Source organism: Lynx canadensis, chromosome C1, assembly GCF_007474595.2.
Source record: "Lynx canadensis isolate LIC74 chromosome C1, mLynCan4.pri.v2, whole genome shotgun sequence".
NCBI classification, from domain to species: domain Eukaryota; kingdom Metazoa; phylum Chordata; class Mammalia; order Carnivora; family Felidae; genus Lynx; species Lynx canadensis.
The window spans coordinates 27224633-27238214 of NC_044310.1; the positions used below are offsets into that span (position 1 = coordinate 27224633).

The following is a 13582-nucleotide window of genomic DNA, read 5'->3' on the forward strand; positions in this document are numbered from 1 at the left end:
ATTCTGCACATGTCCTTTCCACTAATCAACAGCCTGGTAACATCCACCCAGATAGATTCTGGGTTGAAAGTCAAATTATTAGTTTACATTTTCTAGCAGTAATGACAGGACACCACAGGTTGACTGCCATCTTTGGGATTCATATGTTATGGTATATCTACATCTATTTTTATATCAGAGACCATGCCTTTCCTGGTCATACCTGACTTCGATATGTTATAATTCTTTCTAGACTTGGATGTTCCTAAGATTCTCCAACCCACTCAGGGTTAGCCTGTCCAAAGGGATCTCCTGTTATGCTAGGGCAAGTTTAGAGTTTGGGGACCTCCATCTGGGTTAGTTCACTTCCATCCTGAGTGGAACTGAACTATGAATCTAAGTGGAACTACACTGTGACTCTGCCTTGGGTGTCAGAACCAGGGACAGCTCCTTTTGTCCCTCCCCCAGCTACCCTTCCTTTGGCTTCTGCCTGGGAGAGAGTGGGCAGATTTGGGCATGGTGTACTTCTCTAGGCTCTTATTACTGTTCTTGTTTCCATCTTTATGCTGGAATATTAGTAGTGATAGTTCCTGGAACATGGCTATTTCTCACCTTTATTCTCTACTAATGATGCTTAGTATGCCTTCCTCTCATCCTTCCTTTGCCTGGCTAATTCCTGCTTACCCTCCCAGGCCTGTTTAAGTAGTATCTCTTCTAGGAAACGTACCCAGATTACCCCAGACTGGGTTAGATATATATCTTCCTAGTTCCCATGGTGCTCATGTTGCCTCTGTCATTACACCCGGAATTGCATTGAAATGACCGTTAGTGTTGTCCAGTATAATAGCCACTAGCCACATGTATTAAACACTTAGAAGTGTGACTGGTCTGAATTGTGATGTGCTACAAATGTAAAATATACCCAAATTTCAAAGACTGCTATAAAAAAAAGAATGTAAATATTAATGATTTTTTATATTGATGACATGTTGAAATAATATTTGGGGTTAAATAAAATATATTATTACAATAAATTTGACCTGTTTCCTTTTTATTTTTTATAACGTGGCTACTAGAAAATCTAAGATTATGTATGCATCTTGCATGATATTTGTATTGGATAGCACTGATCTATATATTTATCTCTTCTTAGGGGTAGGAACTGGCCGGAATCCATCCTTATCTCTGTATTTCTGGAGCACAATACATGGGGTTGGGTGGGTATACCTGATGCTAGTCCTCAGAACTTGGTACTGGAGTAGCAAGGGTCCAACAGACATTATTACATTATTTGCTTTTTCCATCCGGGAGCTTGACCTCTCTCTACTCAGGCTTTTTTTATATGTCCTTTATTGATTCTTACAGATTTTCTCATAGTCCACAAATATTTCTTATTAAGTTTATTTCTAAGTATTTTGAATTGGATATTGTATTATTATATTTTCTAATTAGTTATTACTTGCACCAGCAGTGAATGCTACAGATTTTTGCTTATTTTCCTGAATCTTTCCACTTACTTAGTCTTACTAGTTTTAGTAAGACTGTGTATTTTCTTGTTACATAATTGCATCAACTACAATAAAGATATTTTCTTATATACTTAAGTTTATATTTCTCTTTCTACCACTCCTGCCCCTCCTCTCTCTTTCCTGGTTAGAATATCTAAACCAGTATTAAAATAGTGTTAGTGGTGTAGACTGACCTTATTTGTTCCTGTTTTAAAGGGAAAGTATCTACTGCTTCTTCACTAGCTAAAAATATTATCTTATCAAGGATGAGTGATTTTAATTATTTTATTTTAATGGGTATTAAAATTTATAAAATATTTTTATCTATTACTATTATCATGTTTATTTTTTATTAATCTACATACATGATATATTAAGGTATTTATTTTTTTATTTTTTTTTAATTTTTTAATGAGTTTTTTTTTTTTAACGTTTATTTATTTTTGAGACAGAGAGAGACAGAGCATGAACGGGGGAGGGTCAGAGAGAGAGGAAGACACAGAATCTGAAACAGGCTCCAGGCTCTGAGCTATCAGCACAGAGCCTGACGCGGGGCTTGAACTCACGAACCGCGAGATCATGACCTGAACTGAAGTCGGCCGCTCAACCGACTGAGCCACCCAGGCTCCCCGGTATTTCTTTATTTTTGAACTATCCCTGAATTACCCTTATGTTTGTGATATGCTTTTATTTTAATAATATTATATAGTGTTGTGATTAAGAGTGTTGACCCTGAAGCCATCCAACTGAGTTCAAGTTCTGCCTCTGCTAGTTGCAAGTTGTATGATCTTGGGCATATTACTTATCTGTGTCTCCATTTTTAGTAATAGTACCTGCCTTTGCTGGTTATTTACCTATTGCTTCTCAGCCCAAACCCACCTACCTGTTCTATGATGCACCAGGATTTTTGGGAAGATTACGTGAGTTAACATATGGGAAGTATTGGAATAGTACCTGGCACTTAATATTAAGTAAACACTTAAGGTTAGCTATTGTTGGGGTGCCTGGCTGGTTCATTTGGTAGAGTATGCAACCCTTGATCTCAAGGTTGTGAGTTTGAGCACCACCTTTGGCATGGAGTTTACTTAAAAAAAAGTTATTCTTATTATCATAATTTTAATTAATCTCATAGAATTCTACATGCTAGTATTTGACTTGCAATTTTTGCATCCATATTCTTGAGATCTCTTTTTATAATATCATCTGATAAGAGATGAAGATCTATACCTGCAATTGTGAACAGACTAGGAAAATTCCTCTTTCTCCCATGTCCTAGATCCATTCATATAACATGGAACAGAATTATTTCTTTCAGGAATGGTTGGAAGTATTAAACAGTGAACTTTCTGGGCCAGATTTTTTTTGTCATTTTTGATAACTTTCTCAGTGTCCTCTGTAATTGTTGCTCAGTTCTTGCTTTTGAGTCCTTGTTTTGCATTTTTTAAAGAAAAAAATATGTAATTTTAAATTTTACTCAGGGTTTCAAATTCAGTAGTCTATAGTTGTGTAAAAAGTTCCCTTTTATTTATTAAATCTCTGTGATAAGCTTTAAAATTTGGGAGTGATAGATTTGTTCACTGCTTTGATTGTGATGATGGTTTCATAGGTTGACACATAAGTTAGAATTGATTAAATTGTACACTATATATATATATGCATCCAATTTAGTGTATGCCAATTATACCTTAATTTAAAGATTAATTTTTTGGGGTGCTTGGGTGGCTCAGTTGGTTGGATGTCCTGATTTTTGATTTCCGCTCAGGTCATGATCTCGTGGTTCCTGGGATTGAGCCCTATGTTGGGCCCCACGCTGACAGCACAGAGCTTGCTTGGGATTTTCTCTCTCCCTCTCTCTCTGCCCCTCCCCTGTGTGCACACTTTCTTTTTCTTTCTTTCTCTCTCAAAATAAATAAACTTTAAAAAAACGATAATTTTTAAAAAGTCTACCAATTTCATAAGTCTTTTCAAGGTACCAGTTGACATTTATTAATTCTATTGTTCATAATTTCTGATTTTTTTTTTAATTTTTTTTTCAATGTTTATTTATTTTTGGGACAGAGAGAGACAGAGCATGAACGGGGGAGGGGCAGAGTGAGAGGGAGACACAGAATCGGAAACAGGCTCCAGGCTCCGAGCCATCAGCCCGGAGCCTGACGCGGGGCTCGAACTCACGGACCGCGAGATCGTGACCTGGCTGAAGTCGGACGCTTAACCGACTGCGCCACCCAGGCGCCCCAATTTCTGATTTTTAAAATTATGTCCTGAAATATATGAGAAATATATTTTATTTATTGCTATTTTTTATTTTAGAGAGAGTGCATGAGGTGGGGAGAGGGGCATAAAGAGAGAAACTTAAGAAGGCTCCATGCTCAGCATGACACCTGACTCAGGGCTCCTTCTCATGACCCTGGGATCATGACCTGAGCAGAAATCAGGAGTCTGATGCTCAACCGATTGAGCCACCCAGGCACTCCTATATTTTACTATAGATAAAAAGAGATGGTGCATGCAAGAGCTGTTGGTGATTCATTTCAGATAGTAGGGTATATGATTTGTTTCTTGTCTATTTTAATACCTTGATCTTATTGTTCCCAGGCTGTATTTTAAATAGAAAAAGAGCAAACTATAGATGGAGATTCAGTTTTTTGTTTTTTGTTCTTTTTTTCCCCAGGTCATTCTTGTTGTTTTGTGGCCAGGAAAGTCAGGCCATAGAGAAAGGTATATAATAAGTGGAAAGACCTGGGCTCTGGCCCACACAACAGAGGCCCTTGAGTGTGAGTTGGTGGTACACAGAGATGCAAGGATTGAACTGCAAATAGCCAAGGACCCAATAACTCTCCGGGAAAGTATATTAGGAATTACTGGAAGAATTTTACATAAAAATACCAAAATGCTGTGAGGATTTCCTTTATACTCTACTACTTTGCCTACCCTAGAGTGAAACTCATGATGATGGAGACAGTCTGCAGAAAGGCCAGGGCCAGGCTTGACTCCACTAGCCACTTTGGAGATGGGTCAGAATAGTAACCAATGGCTTTCCATAAAGTTAAGTGTGAGGCTTGGTATTTACAACAGGGGATTCATACTCTTCTAATGGAATGCTGAGCTTCTAGCTTAGTTGTGCCAAGGCAAAGGTCTTGCTATTTCTGAGGTTGTTTTGAAGCCATCTGTTTCAGTCAGATCAACCCATATTTACTGATCATTCTAGGCATAGCTTGCGCCAGGCACTAACAGGGGACAAAGATGCATCTGATTTGGTCCCTGTTCTTCAGGAGCTTAGAATATAGTGCAAGAGGCAGACAGTGATTATGATAGTGGCTAATACTTTGTCTGGATCCTTCTAGGTACTGTTCTAAGTCCTTTATATGTATTAACAGCAGCCCAATGAGGTAGATGCTATTTCACCCCCTAAAATGGGAGAGGAAGGAATTGAAATACAGAGAAATTAAGTAATTTGCCCCCTGTTACACAGCTGGTAAATGGCAGCACCAGGATTAAAGCCAAGACAGTCTGGCTCTAGAGTCTTTTTTCTTTATACTGTAAAGCAATAGTTCTCAGAGTGTGGTTCCTAGATCATCAGCATCAGCCTTATCAGGCAACTTATTAGAAATGCACCCTGAAAAAAAAAAAGAAATGCACGTTCTTGGGTCTTACCCAAGACCTACTGAATCATAAACTCTGGAGGTGGGGCTCAGCAATCTATGTTTTAACAAGCACTCCAGGTGATTCTGATACTTGTATTTGAGAACCTCTGCTAGAGAGAAGCAAGGCACACTATGGTTAGTGTCAGAAATTAACCTTTCTATGGGTAGAGACTGGGTATGTTCTCTCTCTTAAGTTCCTAGCCTTCTGCACCGTATCTAGTGTAAAGTAGGCATCAAAAAATATATATGGGTGAATACATATGAATATATGGGAAAGTTACCACTTCTCAACTGCAGCCGACTGAATGGGAGGAATTGTCCCAGGCACTGTGAGACTAGCATGGAAGTAGTTGTGTTACTTTTGGCAAGGTATGAACTAGCACCAAGGATCTGCAGTAGCACAAGGAGCCTTCAGAATGGCAGAGTCATGTGAGAGCAAGTCAGGAGGTAAACATGTCAGGACTTGGTGAACAGCTGAATGGGGGCAAGAAACAAGGAGGAGAAACTGTCGGTTCTGGGATGAAGGCACCATTTGCAGAGAAAGGAGGCATAGAACAAGCACATTTGTGGGGGAAAGATAAAGAGTTTGATTTTGGACTCCAAATTTGAAGTGCTGGAGATCCAGGTGGAGCTGTCCAGCATACACTTGAAAATATGAGTCTAAGACGTGGCTGGAGATAGAGATTTGGAGAGATAGTTGAGCCATAAGAATGGATGAGACCTTCAAGGGAAAAGTGGAGGGAGAAATGAAAAGAGAGCTGGATTTGAAACCACAGTGAACACTGTTATTCAGTGGGGCAGAAAGGCAACAGGGAGCCCTTGAAGAAGACTGAAAAGGATTTAGGCAATAGGAGACCTCAGAAAATTATGGAGTCTATGTAAGGCTCAAAAAGGAAGGGGAGGCCAGTGTCAGATGCCACGGAGAAATAATCAAAAATTATCTTTTGGATTTTGACACTAAAAGTATTTTAAGTGACGTGGTGAGTGCAGAAGCAGATTGACCGAATTCAGGGGTGAGCTCCGGATGAAAAAGCGGAGGCAGGTTCTTCCAAGGTCCCACAGATTGAACTCTGTAGCCACGCTTAAGTTGAGACTGTGACATCTTCCAGCGTAGGCAGGGTCTCTTTCGCATCTGTGGTCCCAGCGCCCAGCACACGGCCTGGAAGAGAGGGTGGCGTCAGTGAGTTCATTGACTAGGGACGGAGAAAGGCTTCGCGGAGGCAGTCTCTTTGCAGCCGAGGCTCGAAGGATGAGGGTGATTGGGAGGAGAGGTGGGAGGCAGGGCCCCTGGGTGATGGGGTGCTCCGAGTGTGTGAGGGGGACCTGGGAATGAGGTGGGGTTTCTGTGATGTGCGTGTGGTTGTGTGCAAATGGGAGGAGGCTGTGTGTAGATTTGGAGAGACCTATTTGGGTAAAAGACACAGGGCCAGAGCTGCTGCGGGGTGGGGGGGGGGTGTTTCCCCTGCTCCACCCCACTTACGCTGCTGCGCGATTCCGCGGCGCCTCTACCGGAGCCCTCCCGCCAGGCTGCATGGCGATGGGTGACCGCCAGGGGCCGCTGCCTCGGGTCCCCGGTGCTCCCGCCCCTCTCCATTGGCCTTTGTTGCCGTCGGAGCGCCCCGCTTGACTCGTTCCCGTCCGCCCCCTGGGCCTGGCGGTCGCGCCTGCGCACTGGCAGCTGGCCGGGCGCTCGCTGGGGGAGCTGCTGCAGGCTCCGCGGCGGCGGCGGCAACGGAGGCTGCGGGGGCAGCGGCGCGAGCGGCCGGGCTTGGGGGGGGTGCCGAGCCCGGCCCGGAAGCCCGAGCAGCTAGAGTGCTGGGTACCTAGGCCCCTCACTCTGGACTCCACAGTCTCTGGGCCGCCTGACCTCCACACGGGTATATGGGATGGAAGCGGGACCCTCGGGAGCAGGTAAGGGCCCCTGGGAGTGGGAGACGGTGAGTGCCCCCAAGGACCGGGGGAATTCCCGCGTGAAGAGCAGGATTTCCGAGTGAGGGGAGGTTTCCTGAGTGAGGAGAGGGGCTTTTATGGGATGGGGGGCCCAGTTTGAAGGTGGCTGTGTGCAGTTCCGGGGGAAACCTTGTGAAGGAAGCCCTGAGACGCGGGCCGTTTATCAAAGCCGTTTATCCCACTCCTAGAGGTGGGAAGTGATCAGGGAGAAGGGCCTGAATGCACGTAAGGACTCCGGGAGATCCTGGGAGGCCTAGGGAGAGGCCCGGCAGGTGGCAGGGGGCGGGCTCCAGGTGTCCAGGATAGGAGGGGGTCACACAGATGGGCCCAGTGCTGCTGCATGCCGGGGGCGGGGGCTCATCCAGGCTGGGCTGGGCTACTGTCTCTTGGGAGAAGGCGCCAGAGCTGGGCTATGAGCTCCGCCCCAGCCGGGCCTGACGCGGGGGCGAGGGTCAGGGGGCGGTGGGTGGGGATCCAGTCCCGGGATTCCCCCCGTTGAGTCTGGGGAGCTGGAGCGGAGGCGCCTGAGCATGCGCGAAGGTGGCAACTTGAAGGGGCTGCCCGAAGTGGTGGGGGCGTGGCTGCCCGAATCCCCCCACCCCCCACCCCGCCTGATTTGGCTTGGAAAAAGGAGCCCGCTGATGGGATGCATTCTCTAAGGTTAAGCTGGCAGAGTGTAAATGGAAATTATCCCCTTCCCCATCTTTGGGGCTCTTACACTTGATCTTGGAAACCCTCAGTCACAATTTGCCAAGAACGGGTTGAAGGAAACTGCCAAAGTGCCGCCTTATGTCACTGGGATGAGGAAAGACTAGGACCAAGGCAATGTTCTGGCGGCGAGTCCTCCTTAGAAAAGGTGTTGGTTACTGAGGGACCAAGGCCGGGACCAGGTTTACCTGAAAGGGGTTGTCTGCCTGGTTTCCTCGTTTGTGGTCCAATAGTTTGTAGACATGGGATCTTTTAATCCAAAGATTATGATTTTTCCATTGAAATGTCTCCTCAGGTGATAGCCTAATGTCTTTCTATATTTTGTGGCTTCTGTTCCCCACTGGGTATTTTTTCTTTTTCCTCTCTCTGCTCCCAAGAAACTGTCAAGGCCATGACATTAGACCCAAGGTTGCCAAGCTTGCCCTTTGTTTGGGGGAGGGGGAATCCCAGGTGGTAGCCTTAACTCCCTGGTATTCACAAGCAATCAGGAGGAAAGGAGACAAAAACAGGAGAAATTGGGGTAGGGTTGCCTCAAGAAGACCAGAGTCTCCAGGATAGGCTGGAGTGGGACTTGCTGTGTCCTAGGTCTTTTTACCCTTTGATCAGAGGAGCATTCTGGATCTGGGAATCCTTTAGGTCTTGTCTCACTACCTCCTTCCATTTGCTCTAGAGGTGGATATAGGATTTCTATTTAGGACATGAATTTCATTTCTGGTGGAAGAATCTCATTTATGCCAGATCTTAACTTCCTCAAGGAAATAGCTCCTACCAACGTACCCAAGTTATCCGTTTAGTGATCTGCAAGTACTTTGTGACCACTTTCCCCAAAACAAAAGCAACCTTGTAAAGGCTATGTAGGTAGGTCTTCAGGTAGAGTGCAGGGAGCAACTGACTTCAGAAAACTACTTCCTCCTTCCCTCTGGCTTCTTTCTCCATTCTAGGAACTCTCCTGGTTTTCTAGGCTGGAGACTATTTGCAGCAACCTGTGTACTAGAGTAGGAGGAGGTCACAGAGGTCCAGATGGATTGCTGGGAGCTGGCACTCATATCAAACTGCTCATGATTTCTCCTGATGAATTCCTAATGGACTCTGGGGTGATGAAGAAATGGACTTTTTTGTTTGTTACAAGAGATAAACTTCTGGGAAGGGACTAGAGCCTGGTATCTGGAGTTGGCTGTAGCTTAGTGGGACAGGCTTTGCCTCTTCAAAAGGTGTATTTGGAATTCATTCTGGAAGCTGTGAATGGCAGGAGCCTATAACTGCCTGCTTCCTAGGCCCAGACTTTTCTCTTGGAAGTTGGAGGACACAGTACACAAAACTAAAGGTATTGGTGCTGGCTTCACTGGACTTATGTCCCAGTGTGTTTTCTGTGCTCAGGTGTGTTCCACTCACATATACTGGATTGGAAGCTCCAGGAGGGTAGAGGTAATGTCTGATTTATCTGTGGAAATAGTGAGTGTCTAGGCCCTGAAACGAAGTACACATTTAGTAATTGAATCACATTCCAGTGTGAACATAAATGGTTAAGCACATATATGGATATCTAATAAGTTGCGTATACTCATGTGTGGACAAATTCTTTTTCGGAGAGATTGGCCTCTTAATCTTTGCTTACTGGACGGCTACCCCAGCCTTGAGTTTGTGTTTTGAATAGGCAGTCTGGCTCCTTAGGAGGTATGTGGGCCTCAGAACTACAGGGAAGGAATCTCTGAGCCAGACCTTTCAGCTCTGTTACTTTTCCTTCTCAGGGCTGGTTGGGATGGGGGAGGAGGAGTGTCCTTTCCATGGCCCCTCCCTCCTTGCTTTTGTCTGCAAGGAAGGGCCCCGCCCCTTTCCCCCAAGGCCCAAGCTTTGTCCTCTGTGCTGGGGCCCTCATCTGCATCACAAAGTGGCCGTCTGTCCCTGTCTGGGTTTGAAGGGAAGTGTCTCCCTTTCTCAGACTAAAAGCTGGGGGCAGGGTGGGGTAAGGGGAGGACTTTGTACAGCTCTAAGGCTTGCAGGGGGATGGGATGGGAGAGAGGTTCTCCCTTTTGCCTTCCCTAGTTTGGGGATAAAAGGGAAGGTGGGGGTTCTCCTGTTTTCCTAAAGCTTCCTTGGAGTGGAGGGTGCCTAAGGCTGAATTTGGTGTGTAGTCCTATTTCTGGGGAAGAGAAGCCTTTGAGGCTAGAGTGTCTGTCCCATCCCCCATTATTTCTACCCAGCCCCCAACTCTAGGGTATGTCTTTTTCCCAAGACTCCACAAATGATTATTCAGCCTGGGAGGCTAAGGAAATGAATGGAACATGAAAACTTGGGGAGGGGAAGGGTGTCTCTTACATCCACCAGGATGTTTATCTTGTTCAGGGTTTATAATTGTTTTTGAGCAGTTTGCAGGTGTTTTGTGTTTGTGTGCTATACATGCTTGTGTGTTCTTTGTGGTGTGTCTGAGGATCTGTTTGTTCATTCATCTATTGCCTGTATGTTGAACACCTATATACTAGGAGGCAAGATACAGTCCTTGCTCTTGAATAACACACAATCTAGGGTGGTGTGGGGTATGCATATAAAGGTAAACTGTCTAGGTGTAAGTGTGTGTTTAGGTGTGTATGACAGGAATGTGCCTTACTATGTGTCTGCATCTATCTATTGCTTGTGTGCAATTTCTGTCCAGCTCCTTCTGGGATAGGCACCCCCAGGTGCTGGTTAGTAGTTAGGCTTTCACTTCCCCATATGGCTGAGTCCTTGAAGGCCTTTTTCCCCCAGGCTGAGCCTTCATTTTTCTGTCTGTGTTTCCCTGTCTGCAGAGTGGGGCTGGGCTTGACAGGTGGTCAGAAGGAGACACAGCAGCTTAGCTCTGGGAATCGTGCCCCTCCCGTGAATGGTTCTGACCTCTTCCTGACCCCTAGCTGAGGATATGCCCCATCCCCCCAGCCTGGCCAACTGTGAAAGCAGAGCTCTGGTGTTGGGAGGTTCTGGGCTAGTTTATCCCTCTCTCCTCCCACCTGGGCTGGTCCTCTAATGGCAAGGACAATAGTAGCTATGGACAAAGGCTTCTCTTAGACAGCTTCCCTTTTTACTCCCTTTCCCCTCAAGCTAGAAAATAAAACCAGGGGCAGCAACCTAGCTGGTGGGAAGAGAGGAAAAGCAGTGGGAGCTGGCCTTGCCCTAGCCTTTTCCCAAAGGGCCTGCTCTATCTTGAAATTGATCCCTTCTGCTACTGTCGGGGCCCTCTGTGTGGAAGGAGCTATGGCTGTGGAGAGCACCTTGTATTCTCCTTCCTGAAACAAGTATCTCATTATTCTCTAGCATGCTAATGGCCACCTCTCCTTCCCAAGTCCTCTACTGTAGCCTACTCTTGCCTCATTCTCCTGTGTTCTGCCAGTCTTCATTCCCTAGCTTTTTCTTTTGAACTTTTTTATTTATTGTCTCCCCAACTGCAGCCTTATTTCTTACTCACCTTCCCAACTCTAACCTATATGTTGCCCAGGCCCTAACTCCAGCCTTCCCCCCTTCCTAGATCAAGCCTCTTTCTGCTCTGACTTCCAATTGTGGCTCTTTGTCAGCTCCCTATTTCAGCCTGTCTCCTTTCTTTTGTCTCCAAACTCTGTTTTTTTTAAGCCTTTTCTGCTTTTTTGTCTCTCCAACCTCAGCCTTTCAGTGGCCTCAATCCTTTCTAAAACACTGTCTCCCCTCACATCTCCCTAGCCTGACCTTCTTTGGATCTTCCTCCCACCTACATTGCACAGGAGCATTAAGATGTTGCTGTTTCATGTTCAGGATGGTAATGAGTGAAGAGAGCATCTGGCTGGCAGAGAAGACAAGAATTCTTGGTCTACTAGATACCTGGTGGAGGCAGGTGTCTTACTCTAAAATAAGGAAGAAAGTTTATTATTGGGAGCCAGATTTAGCCTCTCTACTTGACATATAATAGGAACGTATTAAATATTCACATGAATTTAAGGTAGATGACAAAGATAATTTTCCTAACTGGAGAGAGGTTTTTAAGAAAATGAATATGGAGAGACACGTGGTGGCCCAGTTGGTTAAGCGTTCAACTTCAGCTCAGGTCATGATCTAACACTTCATGAATTTGAGTCCTCCATTTGAGCAGTGTAGAGCCTGCTTCAGATCCTCTGTCTCCCTTTCTCTCTGCTCCTCCCTTGCTCGCTCTCTCTCTCTCTCAAAAATAAACATAAAAAAAAAAAAAAACCCAAAAAAACAAAAAACATGGATTGACTGAGCCAGTGGAACCCTTCAGTTGGGTTGGGTAGGCAAGAAAGAAGCTTCCCCTATACTTTCCTGTTCCTCTTCTGGGAGGCTTTGTGCCTTCTTTGATCAGAATGGTAAGGAGATGCCAGACTCTACCCTCACCAGCCTCTTTGTCTTGTAGCTGCAGGCGCCTACCTGCCCCCCCTGCAGCAGGTGTTCCAGGCACCTCGCCGGCCTGGCATTGGCACTGTGGGGAAACCAATCAAGCTTCTGGCCAATTACTTTGAGGTGGATATCCCTAAGATTGACGTCTACCACTACGAAGTGGATATCAAGCCGGATAAGTGTCCTCGCAGAGTCAACCGGTAAGTGATACACATCTAAGCCACCAAGTCCAGGAGTCTTTACTTTCCTGAGTCTCAGAATCTTGAGAGGATCCAGAGAAAACTGGTAGAGTATGATATCACCAGATTCAAGGAAGTTTTTGAGGAGGTTTAGGTAAGGTAAATGTTGAAAAATATTGAATTTGGCTCTGTGGAGATAATTGGTGCCTTTTGCAGAGCAGTTTTAGCAGATTAGTTGGGCTAGTAATCTATAGTCAGTTGAGGGATCAATGGAAGGTAATGTGGTAGGTATTGTGAGAGCAGATTGCCTTTTCTAGATAGCTTACAGTGAAGCATGCGGAGAGAGAATATGTTGGTTAGAGAGGATTTATAGAGGTCAATACAATGTGTTGCATGTTGCAGTGTTTGTTAAAATGAATGAATGAAAAGTTTTTAAGAACGAGACATGGATATGCTTATAAACTGAGGAGAAGTTGTTGGAGAAAGAGGTTAAAGGTACAGGACAGAGAGGAGATGAATGAGTTTCCACTCATTGCTAAGTCAGGAGGACATTACAGGACACATAGTTGGAGGAATTAGCCTTAGAAGAAGCAATATTTCTTTACCAAATTAACTAATTTCATTATTATTTGAAAACTACATATGTACAAAGTAAGAAAAAAGTTAAAATATTAAAAAAAGAATAGCAGTGAAAAATATCTCCTCTTATACTCTGGTCTCTAGTCCCTGAGTCCCTTTCCCTAGAGACATTCATTGTTACCATTCTTGAGTATGTTTCCATATATTTTTGTATGCATATGCAAGCATATGTGTATATAGAACATTTTTTAAATGCACAAAATGTAGAATCCTATATGCCTTGTTCTGTACCTTTTTTCCACTGAACAGTATGTATCAGTACATGCATATCTGCCTTTTGCATAGCATCATAGATAGTCCATTGAATGGATGTATTATACCTTATTTAATAAATCTGTTGAGGAACATTTAGGTTTAGCTTAAACTTTTGCTACAAAAGTGAAACTGTTGGATATTATTAAATATAGATACATTTTTTGCACTCAAATATGAATGTATCTATAGGATAAAGTTCTAAGAGTAGAATTGCTGGCATAATACTTTGAAAAATTTTGAGGGGTGCCTGGGTGGCTCAGTTGGTTAAGCGTCCGAGTTCAGCCCAGGTCATGATCTGGAGGTTTGTGAGTTTGAGCCCCACATTGGGCTCTGGGCTGACCGCTTGGAGCCTGAAGCCTGCTTCGGA

The 13582-nt window shown here is 44.6% G+C and overlaps 1 protein-coding gene across 4 annotated transcripts in view; it reads left to right on the forward strand.

Moving 5' to 3' along the window:
* The first annotated feature begins 6867 nt into the window (after nucleotides 1–6867).
* The window catches only part of AGO1 (argonaute RISC component 1), a 36904-nt gene continuing 30189 nt past the window's right edge, over nucleotides 6868–13582 (forward strand). For 2 of the 4 annotated variants that reach the window (XM_030325231.1, XM_030325233.1), the window contains exons 1-2: nucleotides 6868–7042; nucleotides 12159–12342. In XM_030325231.1, the coding sequence (XP_030181091.1) occupies nucleotides 7018–7042; nucleotides 12159–12342 (209 nt within the window). In that variant the 5' untranslated portion in view covers nucleotides 6868–7017. The remainder of the gene's footprint in view (nucleotides 7043–12158; nucleotides 12343–13582) is intronic. The other 2 variants (XM_030325232.1, XM_030325234.1) reach the window with 1 other exon arrangement.